The sequence below is a fragment of the Pelobates fuscus genome, chromosome 12, assembly GCF_036172605.1.
Source record: "Pelobates fuscus isolate aPelFus1 chromosome 12, aPelFus1.pri, whole genome shotgun sequence".
Classification (NCBI taxonomy): domain Eukaryota; kingdom Metazoa; phylum Chordata; class Amphibia; order Anura; family Pelobatidae; genus Pelobates; species Pelobates fuscus.
In genome coordinates this window covers 121,737,480-121,750,228 of record NC_086328.1, presented here as the reverse complement: position 1 = coordinate 121,750,228, position 12,749 = coordinate 121,737,480, and the positions used below count along the sequence as shown (strand labels likewise).

At 45.2% G+C, this 12,749-nt stretch overlaps 1 protein-coding gene across 7 annotated transcripts in view; it reads right to left on the bottom strand.

Moving 5' to 3' along the window:
* Nucleotides 1-12,749, bottom strand: part of SHANK2 (SH3 and multiple ankyrin repeat domains 2) — a 509,303-nt gene that overhangs the window by 355,960 nt on the left and 140,594 nt on the right. For all 7 annotated transcript variants that reach the window (XM_063437771.1, XM_063437775.1, XM_063437773.1 and 4 more), the window contains exon 5: nt 11,978-12,086. In XM_063437771.1, coding sequence (XP_063293841.1) covers nt 11,978-12,086 — 109 coding nt within the window. The remainder of the gene's footprint in view (nt 1-11,977; nt 12,087-12,749) is intronic.

Genomic DNA, 12,749 nt, shown 5'->3' with positions numbered 1-12,749 from the left:
TACAGCTCATTAGTGGGCTATAAAGCTACAAGTTTATTGGTGCTGTTCTACTATTTTATTTTTTATTGGCATACATTTTTAGAGGTCTGACAAAAAAAACTAAGCTGTCCAAAGTACCCACATTCTATCCCCCTCTAAAGAGGAAAATATGCCCAAAGACTCATAGCACCATGACCACTACAATGATCTGTCGTATACAAGTTGTTTAACGTGCTCTATTAAGTTTGTGTTTCGTTTAAAAAACATTTTAACGATATGTGTATTTTATGATGACAATTAGTATTAATTTAATCACTTTGCTAATTTAAATAGACACTGATTATATAAGGCGATGCATTGTATAACCTTGGCCGGGAAAAAATAAAATGATTTTATTCTTGTGTAAATCTTTTCAAACAAACAAATTCCACTGAGTCGCCGTCTCCCTGGGAATAGGAATACGTTAAAATTAAAAATGTAAAAAAAAACATTAAAAGCTTGTTTCAACTACAAATAAATTAATAATGGTAACTAAAAAGTATAGACCCACACACTCCTAATACATAATGAAACAGACAATATTCCCATAGCTTGCAATGTAAACTGAAATGCATTGTACTCTGCAAGACATACATTGACACTATTTATAGCACAATGCTCCATTTGATGCTAAATCTCATGTGAGGTGGAAAGTACACTTAGAGTGAAAGTATGTGTACATTTACAACCAAACTAAAGTATAGGACAAAGTAATCAAGTGAAGAAAATAAAGGAAGCACAGATTTGTTGCAATTCACATTTTTTTTTACTGCATTCTGCAATTCAGTTATCAGATGACAGCTCTGTGAATCTCTTCTAACCAAGAAACGTTCATTTTAAAATCCTAGGACTCACTTGCAAAGATCCACAACTATGTACAAACCTACATATTCACATTGATCAGCTAAACCACCCATTTTGACCACAATGTTAAGCCAAAAAAACCTTCCATGTGTCCTCCTTTCCCATAAATTTCCATTAAAGGGGGCTGCACTCCCAAGGGAATAAAACGCCTCAAAGCAAATAATCAGAAGTACAGCGGTGGTGCTCCATGTCTGAGGTTGATAGTGACACAAATGTTGCCCTCTGTAATGCTTCATTAAAAAGCTGATAAATTCACTTCACTCGGTGCCTGGACCTTCCTCGATTTGCTGGAACTTAGTTGCCATCCCAGACTGCCTGTTTCGACTCTAGTCTTTGTCTGTTAGACATTTAGAGAAAGTTTCTCTCCTTTATATATCTTCAACCCATCTCACACATATTGTCTGCTCACCGTTTTTAAAACATCTTGCTCTATATTTTTTATATTTCATATATTTATGTGTGCATGGTTCTTATAACAAGCAAACAATCTTCCTTTCTGGATTCAATGTACTTTTTCTATGTTCTTCTATGTAATTCCATGCTTTAGACTGTAAGGTTGTTTGAGGAAGGTCTTTTGAAATCTAGATCATTAATACCCAACTTGGATTGCTGCAGTTTCTTGCATGTGTCATTGAAACATGATTCAATTTTTTGTATCATAGTGTCTTCACAAAACACAAACGTAAAATACTGCAATTCACGCTTGTGATATTCAGGGGAGTGCCATCCATAGGGTCAGATGGGGCACCGACCCACCATTTTTTCTTGAAAAACAAACAAACACATTTATTAGCCCCACCCGCTGGCCACTAATAGGGCAAAGTGACCAGTCCACCCACCATTATTTATTTTGAAGTCCCCCTTGAATATTTTAGTTCGGTTACTGGATGAATTCTCCCCTCTGCTAACCAACTGCTAACCAAAGGTGACGGCAGGGGGGAGGTGGGGGTAGAGGATATGATTCCTCCTCCCTATTTTTTTTAAAGTTTATTAGGCCCCACCTGCTGGCCACAAATGGAGTGGAGAGTGATTTGTGCACCCCCTATTATTTTTATTTTTTTAAATAGGTTTATACGTTTAGTAGGTATGTCTTATAGAATTATGGGGGTCTTACTGACTTCCATAGGCTTTTTATGTATTCTTACTAGTAATTGCTCTCCAGCTGCCACATAATTAACCCTCTCAGCACCGAGAACTATTTGCCTGCTGGTTGCTGGCCCGTATTTTAAGCATCTTTTCCGGATTTCAGCCGTTGGGCGGCGTTTTTTCTTTTTCTCTCTTTTCATATTGAATGTATAGTAGTATATAGTATAGTATTCAGCACTCACATTTTTGTTCACTGTTTTAAGCACCTTTACTTTACACAGTTTCGCACTCTTTTTGGTGCTTGTATCATTCATTCAATGTACAGTGCTGCTAAATTTCTAAGTGCGCTTTAAAAACATTAATTATAATAATATTTGCCATTGAATGAATGTTGTGATTTTAATATACAGGACATGTTTGATTAATCAAGCAATAAGAACTGCATTCATAAATATAATTAATGAATTATAATATTTTTGTGTAGCGTAGTGATTTTACTCTACCGTGCCCTAAAATTAAAGCATTTCACAGTATGGAAAATTAGCATTTTCCCCAAGTTAATTACCTAGAAGCAATTTAGGGATCTATTTCTCAAATATTCAGTTATTTACACACGGTATCTTTTCAAATATTAAATAAAGCAAGAATCGCGTTTCATTAAAAGAAGAAAATAAACATTAAAAAAACAGAAAGAGGACAATCCGCTCCCACCATGACTTTCATGACCGCTCTTTCAATTTGTGGAATAATTTACATTTGTAGAGTACTAAAATCTTTGGTGCGTTACCAACCAAATCCCTTAACTGTAAAAAAAAAAAAAAAACAAGCATTGTATTTCCCAAAAGAAGTGGAATACAGAAAGCTTTTAAATAAAACATTATTAAAAGGTGCAGCTTAAAAAAGTTCATTTATTATTTAAGGACGTTGCACTATTCACATGTACTGAATCATTTATACTACCCCAATATGGGTTATATTAAATAAAATGGGATAATTTACTAAACACATGATTTGTGGTGATTTAAAGGTGGAAATGCCCTTGAAAATCACCTATAACGTGTAACGTTTTATTTTAATAGTAAATTAAAGATTTAGCAAATAACATCTCAATCCAGTTCAACCTAGGCACAGTCGATATACAAACTGCAAATGAAAGCGGAGGGATGTGGCGAAGGGGGGCAGCAGCAGGGGATGGAGACATGCATAACCCCCCCCCCCCTACCGAACCACGAACCACACTACCTACCCCCCCCATACTGACACCAGACCAGACCCGCTAACGCACCACACAAGACGGACACAGAAGATAACCCAGACTGACAGATCTAAAACTGGACACCCCCGCCCAACACGACGGACGGGAGACACCGTACGAACGACACAACACTACATAATGCCAAAAATACCCACACCCGATATGAGTACACGACCAACCGTGACAAGGAGGGGGACACTAATGTAAGCCACCCAGGGTAGAAAAAAGCGCACAGGGTACAGAAACCCAACACTTCACAACGAAACGCACACACATACACACAACTAAGCCCCGACGAACCTCACAAAAGAGAGATACCAGGACACGGGAACGGGCACCACTCACCGAACATCAATAGGCACAAGACCTCGGCTTAGCCGAATAGGGAACAGCACACGGGAACCGAATCAGCCACACAGCAACACCACAATAGAATACCACCCAGGACTGAAGCAGCCACACTTGGCGGCGGAGATACCAATCCGCCTAAAACACGCAACGACACTCAGATACCCAAACAAGCTATCACAAAGCAGAACCTAGAGCCCCGCAGCGCCCAGAGCACACAAACTACCGAGACACCCATAGCCGTAGGTAGGGCAACTTAGCAAGACATACACACAAACTACACCTATTACCAGACCAACCGAGATTAGGGTACAGCCAACCACGACCACAACACGACAAGAGACACAAGGCAATGGATGCTTGGCAGCACGGGCACCATACCAAAACACGAACTGGTGCAACACAATACACGGTAAAAAGTTAGAGATAAGCCCCTCAGGAGAGAAGGCACTGGGTAGACACACTCTACCAAAAGACACCAGAGCAGACAAGACAATGGTACGTCACGAGCACTAACAGGGTCAAGTGAGAACAACTGACCAAGCATAAGCAAACTGTATTACACCAACATGAACCAGATGGCCTCTGCGTAGACGACGTAATGCATACTGACATAAGCACCGTATATATGCGCCCTAGCATGGGCAACTCATGCCTACCCATACAAGCAGGAGCCACACGCACATATGCTACGGCAACAATAAGTATACAAAAAACTAAAACACACAGCCGTAAAACTAATCTGAGTACATAGGCCAGTTGACAATATGAACCAATCCGTTATGTCATGTTATACAGGCTAAGACTAATTCACTTCTGCGTAAGCGACAAACTGTTTATACCTTTACTTACCAATGCTTCGGCCCCTGCGTGGGCAAATATTTGCTTTAACCCCTTAAGGACCAAACTTCTGGAATAAAAGGGAATTATGACATGTCACACACGTCATGTGTCCTTAAGGGGTAATATGACTCGGTTCGCTAAACGCGTTTATATTGTGACAACAATAAAGATATTCAAAACAAACTGCAAATGAAGAGGAGAAACAGACACATTGTATCATTTCTCTCCTTCTCTGAATACTTTCTCTATGCTGACTGATATGTGCATAGGACAAAGCGTATAACAATGACGGACAGGAAGTTATAATTGAGGCACAGCAGTAGGATCTCACACTTATTTCTTTATATTTTAACTCTCACAAACACATGTTCGTTAAATAGAGGGAATAAGTAAACAGTATACTACAAATAATTGGTTCCTCTTTTAAGACCGGGTTGCAGATCTTACAGGGACACTATAGACATCCAGACAACTTTATCTCCTAGATAAAGAACCGTAGCCCTGCAATGGTTCTTTAGCCCTGTAATGGAAAGCATTGTGCTTTCAGTCATGTTTACATTGCAGGGTTAAGCCACTAGAGGCATTTCCTGACTTTTAGCGGAGTTTAACTTTATACGAGGACATCCATCTTCAAATATCCCATAGGAAAGCATTCATTCAATACTTTTGTAGCGGAGAGCTGATTTCTCGCAGCTATGCTCCACTTTAGATCCAAGGAAGGCTCAGGAACAAGTCATTAGTAAATCCACAGCAGAGTTTCCAGCAGGTAAAAAGGTACAGAAATATCCCCACAGCACTCCCAAAAACTGGACGACACACAGTTTCAGGAGTAGAACTGACAATTGTTTATTTCAGGGTTTTCTTATAAAGCCTGCTCCCATGCAAGGGAGGGAACTACAATAATTATGACAGTGACCAATGCAGGGCTTGTTACCTCCCACACATCTCCTCCCCTCGGTGTGAGTCATAATCCCCTTAACTTGTACAGGACTTTACCCCAAACTTGGATGTACCCCTAAACCATCACATATTCTTAATATTAGGGTACCGCTAGGTAGCCCTGATCTGGGTGAATATAATATCCAAAATTCACCCAGATCGGACCGGTGGTTCGGCAGTTACCAGAAGGTGAAGTTTGACCGACCGCACACGAGTTGGTATCCGAAAAGGGTTCCACGTGAATGGGCCCTGCGGTCGGTCTCCGTTCGGCAGATAAAACAGACATTTCTAACAGCCATCCATACTTTAATCCACCCAGATGGTGATTCCCTCATTCGGTACTTCGTAACTACCGAATGGGGATTTGTTAGGACTCTCCGTTCGGTCGCTACGGAGCTCTGGAGGTCTCAGCGGTGTTTGGTTGTCTGAGTGTCCGATTTGGGTTCCAGACACTCGACGACACAACACCGCTGAGATTTTCATGCGTAAGATGGCCGCCGCCACGTGTACGCATGCCGAATGGCGGCCACACCGATACAATGTTAACTTGTGGTTTTGGAGAGAATGTGAACTTTAATTGTTGGCACACTTCTCTCCGGGGTGGTCCCTCCGTTCGGTAGTTTCCATAAGTATATAGTACGGAGGGAAACTACCGAATAACCTACAATTCACACTTTACATACATGAATAGCAATTCAACACAGGTACAATTATAATGAATATAGTCACACAGGCAGTTTGCAGGACAGGCTTACGGCGTTCCGCTACACTGCTCCCCCTTGCCCACAAGCCGGCATACACAGTCTGATCCCACACGGATCGGCTTGGGGATGACCGGGGTGCTCACGGATTATTTCTCCAGATCAGTTTGTCGTGACAACCCGTCGGCGTTTCCATTTTGCTTACCCGGGCGGTATTGAATGTTAAAGTCAAAGGGCTGCAGCGCCAAACTCCAGCGCAGCAGCCTGGCATTGTCCCCAGCCACCCGGTTCAGCCAGACCAACGGGTTGTGATCCGTGAGCAAAGAAAAAGCCTGTCCATACAAGTAGGGTTGTAATTTCTTTAAGGCCCACACCACAGCTAGGCATTCCTTCTCGATGGCGGCGTAGCTTACTTCCCGAGGTAAAAGTTTGCGACTGATGTAAGCCACGGGGTGTTCTCCGCCATCGGCCCCGACTTGGCTCAGTACTGCCCCCAATCCAAACATAGAAGCGTCTGTGTGGACAAGAAAACGTTTAGTTGGATTGGGAGCGGCCAAGACAGGGGCATTAACAAGTGCATCTTTCAAGTGTTGGAATGCCTGCTCACACTCCGGGGTCCAGGTTACTTGGCGGGGAAGGTTTTTACGGGTCAGGTCAGTGAGGGGTTTGGCCAGGGCACTATAATTGGGCACAAACTTCCGGTAATACCCTGCTGTCCCTAGGAAGGCTAATACCTGGGTTTTAGTTTTCGGGGTAGGCCACTGTGCTACTGCCTCTACTTTGGCTGGTTCCGGCTTTTGTTTACCACAGCCCACTCTGTGGCCCAGGTACTGTACCTCGGCCATCCCAATGCTACATTTCGCGGGTTTTAAGGTCAAGCCAGCCTCCCTGATTCTGTCTAGAACCGCTCCTATATGGGCCAAGTGTTCCTGCCAGGTATCGCTAAATATGGCAATATCATCGAGATACGCGCAGGTATAGTCTTGGAACCCATCTAGGAGGCGGTCCACCATCCGTTGGAAGGTAGCCGGCGCGTTTTTCATCCCAAACGGCATGACCTTAAATTGGTACAAGCCGAATGGGGTGACAAAGGCGGACTTCGGGATGGCGTCCGGGGCCAAGGGAATCTGCCAATACCCTTTACACAAATCAATAGTGGTAAGGTATTGACCCCTGGCCATCCGGTCCAGCAACTCATCTATCCTAGGCATCGGGTATGCGTCGGATACGGTTTTCTCATTCAATCTCCGGTAGTCCACGCAAAAGCGGGTCGTGCCGTCCCGCTTTGGTACGAGGACTACGGGAGAGGCCCAGGGGCTATCGGAGGGCTCAATGACTCCTAACTGAATCATCTCTTCAATTTCCTTGCGCATATTCTCCCGTACCGCTTCAGGGATGCGGTACGGAGTCTGGCGCATGGGAAGTTGGCCAGGGGTTTCTACTCGGTGGGTAGCCAGAGGGGTGTATCCAGGTATATTAGAAAAGGTCTCCTGCTTTTCTTGCAGTAGTTGTTGTACCTCGATACGCTCCTGTGGGCTTAACCGATCCCCCAGTACAACTGCTCCTAAATCCCCAGCCATCTGTCCGTCCTCTAACAGATCGGGGAGGGGTAGGCTGTCGCCTTCTTCAGAGGTGGGGGCGCAGATAGCTGTCACCTCCTCTGATCGCTCTTGGTAAGGCTTCAGCATGTTCACATGGATCATGCGTCGCCCCCCATTCCCTGCGCAGTGGCCAATTATATAAGTGGTGTCACACCGTTGCTCTACCACCTTATAAGGGCCTTGCCAGGCGGCCTGTAGCTTATCGTGTCGGACAGGTTTTAAAATTAAAACTTTCTGTCCGACCTGAAAGCTACGGTCCCTGGCGCCTCTATCGTACCAGGTGCGCTGACGCGTCTGAGCTGCCTGTAGGTTTTCCTTTACCGTCTTTGTGAGAGCTTCCAGGCGATCTCGGAGGGCCAACACATATGGTACAATAGGGGTGCCGTCAGCGCTACGGTCTCCCTCCCAGTGTTCTCTAATCAAGTCCAGGGGTCCCCTTACTCTCCTCCCGAAAAGCAGTTCAAAGGGAGAAAATCCCGTGGATTCCTGCGGCACCTCCCGGTAAGCAAACAGTAAGTGCGGCAGGAATTTTTCCCAGTCTCGGTGGGTCTCTGCGAAGGTTCGAAGCATCTGTTTTAAGGTGCCATTGAACCGTTCGCAGAGCCCATTCGTCTGGGGGTGGTACGGGGCACTAATGATGGGCTTAATCTTACAGAACTTCCAGAGCTGTTGGGTGACCTCTGCCGTGAACTGAGTGCCCTGATCCGAGATGATCTCCCTGGGTAACCCCATCCGGGAGAAAATCTGCATCAGCGCCTCAGCCACCGTCTCTGCATGGATATTAGTTAAGGCTACCGCCTCGGGGTAGCGAGTGGCGTAGTCCACTACGGTCAAAATGTACCGTTTGCCTGATGGGCTAGGCTTCCGGAAGGGGCCTACAATGTCTACTGCAACCCTATGAAAGGGTTCCTCAATTATGGGTAGGGGGTGCAGCTTTGCCTTACGCTTATCCCCCCTCTTTCCTACCCTCTGGCACGTATCGCAGGTATTACAATACCTGCGCACCTCCTGGCTAATCCCTGGCCAGAAGAAACTTTGGGTCAGCCGATATCTGGTACGGCTGACCCCCAAATGTCCGGATAGCGGAATATCGTGCGCTATCCGGAGTAATTCGGTTCGGTACCTCTGCGGTACCACGAGCTGTCTTGCAGTTATGGGTTCTGACCCAGCTATCTCTTTACTCGTTTCCCGGTATAATAACTGCCTGTCCCATACAAATCTTTCCCCCTCCGCCCCAGGTTGGATAGAGGTGACCTTGTCTCGATATACTTGTAAGGTAGGGTCAGTGATCACCTCGGCTACAAACTCGTCAGGAGGGGCCCATGGCATACAGTCTAGGGAAGGGGAGGAATCTCTTACCTGGACCTCCGGCAGTGCGTTGTTGTTGTGCTGGGTGCGGGCCTGTTGCCTGGTGACTACTGGGTGTGCTTCCTCAGTAGTTTGTGGTTCAAAGGCGGAGGTGAGTTTGCCCAGATCATTCCCTAGGACCACCTCAGCAGGTAATTGCGGCATTAGTCCCACTTCCACATTCCCAAACCCCGCACCCCAATGCAAGTGTACCCGGGCTGTGTCTAGCCGATACACGGCTCCCCCTGCAACCCTGACAGCCACAGTCTTATTCAGTTTGGCCTTGTCTGAAACCAAATGGCTTTGCACCAGGGTGATGGTGGCTCCCGAGTCTCTGAGCCCCTGCATAGGCTTCCCTTCGAGATATACGGTCTGCCTATGGTGCTGTCGATTATCCGCCTGTGCTTGTAAGGGATTGGCCTCATGCAGCACTTCCCACTGTTCCACAGTCGTGACTGGAACGGCAGAGCTGTAGGGAAGTGGTACCTCATCTTGGTAGTGATGCGCGGCTGCTCTCGGTGGTGGTGGTGGAGGCCCTGGTCGGATCCAGGTGTTGCGATCTCTAGACTGTGGACACTCTCGTTGGAAATGTCCCCACTTCTGGCATCGGTGGCATTGCACAGAAGCAGGTGTGCGGTATCTCTGTTGTGCTGCTGCTGGTGCTGGTGGAGGGAGTTGTCTTGGTGGGGGTTGAGGGTTAGGAGAGAAGGAATTCCCCCCTGGTGGCCGCATGGCAGGTTTGGTGCTCACTGCCTTGGTCTGTCTGCGAGCGTCCATAAAATCATCTGCCTTTTTGGCAGCCTCGGTGAGGGTGATGGGGTTACGATCCCTCACCCATTCCTGTAGCTCTGAGGATATCCCCTCATAAAACTGCTCCAACAGCAGCATTTGTAACAAGTCCTCCATGGACCGCGCTTTACTGGACTGCATCCACCCAAGAGCTGCCCTTTCCAGTCGGCAAGCCCACTCTGCATGCGAATCTTTGTCCGCCTTTTTCAATTCCCTGAAGCGCCTCCGGTATGCCTCTGCTGTTATTGCATACCGGGCCAGGATAATTTCTTTTACCCGGTTATAGTTCCTAATTTCAATATCAGGCACAGTGCGGTAAGCTTCAGCTGCCCTTCCTGACAGCCGTCCTGCTAATATGGGTACCCACTCTTCCCTTGGTATGTTATGCAGCGTACACAGTCTCTCAAAGTCTTGGAGGAAGGCATCTATATCCTCCTCTGCTTCCACATACGTTTTGAAAGCTTGATAGGGAATTTTGGGCTTACCCTCTTGTGCCACAGCTCCTGCTGCACTTCTTTCCGGTGTTTGTGGTCTCCTGTTTCTCATCACAAACTCCTGCACCTCTGTCATCGTTTTAGAGATGATCTCTGTTGGTGGGTTTTCTCCATAAAAGGCCAGTCTGAATTGTAAGTGCCTTTGGAACTCCTCCTGTTCTGTTTCAGGTCTTTGTTCCGTGGCCTGGACCTCTTCTGCTCTGTACTCTGCCATTACTTCGGTGATAAGCGTTGCTTTGGATTTGCTGCTGGCAGAACCACCTTTCGCTTCTAGAAGGTCTTTCAATGTGGTTCTCTTTAGCGTGGAAAGGTCAATCTCCATTAATCCTTGTTCCTCTGTGAGTCTGGATCCCACCGCTGCCACCAATGTAGCGGAGAGCTGATTTCTCGCAGCTATGCTCCACTTTAGATCCAAGGAAGGCTCAGGAACAAGTCATTAGTAAATCCACAGCAGAGTTTCCAGCAGGTAAAAAGGTACAGAAATATCCCCACAGCACTCCCAATAACTGGACGACACACAGTTTCAGGAGTAGAACTGACAATTGTTTATTTCAGGGTTTTCTTATAAAGCCTGCTCCCATGCAAGGGAGGGAACTACAATAATTATGACAGTGACCAATGCAGGGCTTGTTACCTCCCACACATCTCCTCCCCTCGGTGTGAGTCATAATCCCCTTAACTTGTACAGGACTTTACCCCAAACTTGGATGTACCCCTAAACCATCACATATTCTTAATATTAGGGTACCGCTAGGTAGCCCTGATCTGGGTGAATATAATATCCAAAATTCACCCAGATCGGACCGGTGGTTCGGCAGTTACCAGAAGGTGAAGTTTGACCGACCGCACACGAGTTGGTATCCGAAAAGGGTTCCACGTGAATGGGCCCTGCGGTCGGTCTCCGTTCGGCAGATAAAACAGACATTTCTAACAGCCATCCATACTTTAATCCACCCAGATGGTGATTCCCTCATTCGGTACTTCGTAACTACCGAATGGGGATTTGTTAGGACTCTCCGTTCGGTCGCTACGGAGCTCTGGAGGTCTCAGCGGTGTTTGGTTGTCTGAGTGTCCGATTTGGGTTCCAGACACTCGACGACACAACACCGCTGAGATTTTCATGCGTAAGATGGCCGCCGCCACGTGTACGCATGCCGAATGGCGGCCACACCGATACAATGTTAACTTGTGGTTTTGGAGAGAATGTGAACTTTAATTGTTGGCACACTTCTCTCCGGGGTGGTCCCTCCGTTCGGTAGTTTCCATAAGTATATAGTACGGAGGGAAACTACCGAATAACCTACAATTCACACTTTACATACATGAATAGCAATTCAACACAGGTACAATTATAATGAATATAGTCACACAGGCAGTTTGCAGGACAGGCTTACGGTGTTCCGCTACAACTTTCCTTTGGTAAGGGACTAATGCACTGTGTGCGCATGTGCATTAGGTTTCCCCCATTGCCAAGAGGTACATGTTTAAATAGTTGTTTAAAAAGGTGGGGGGGGAGACAACTTTATTTAGTTTTGTATTCACAATGCTATATTGTTTATTTAAACAAAAGAATCAAGTTAGAAGAATTCATCCATTTTTCCTCACTATGCCTACTGTGGCTTGTATGTTGCAACTCAACGTTCTAGTAGGGCTTACTATTTATTGAATAAGCCTCAAAGTATTGTCTGTTACCTCCATTGTCGGGGTCGTGGTAATTTGGATCCAGCCCTCGATCCAGCATCTTGTTGATTTTCTCTACAGAGCAGTGCTGAATGTAATCCATAAATTTACGAAGACTACCCTGGAATAAAAATTGGAACACAAAAGTGTTTAAGAGCGTGCCTCAGAATTAAAACTTAATAGCAAATAATTATATTTTTACTATATTTGAAACAGGCTTGGAAGTATAGATTGTGGTTACAAATAATAAGTAGTAGATCCATCTAGTTTGCTGATTATAAACGCTAATACAGTTGTGTTGAAAAGTTTGCATTTCCTAGCAGAAATTGGGAAATTTTGGCATTGATTTTGAAAATATGACTGATCATGCAAAAAAAAAAAAAAAAAAAAAATGGTATTGAAGTATAGTGATCATATGAAGCCAATTATTATCCCATAGTTGTTTGGCTCCATTTTAAATCATAATGATAACAGAAATCACCCAAATGTTCATGATCAAAAGTTTACATACCCTTGAATGTTTGGCCTTGTTTCGGAAATACAAGGTGAGACACACTGGTTAGAATGGCAATTAAAGGTTAAGTTCCTACACCTGTGGCTTTTTAAATGGCAATTAGTATCTGTATATACATAGTCTATGAGTTTTTAGCGCTCATGTGGATGCACTGAGCAGGCTAGATACTGAGCCATGGGGAGCAGAAAGAACTGTCAAAAGACCTGCGTAAAAAGGTAATGTAACTTTATAAAGATGGAAAAGGCTATAAAAAGATATCCAAAGCCTTGA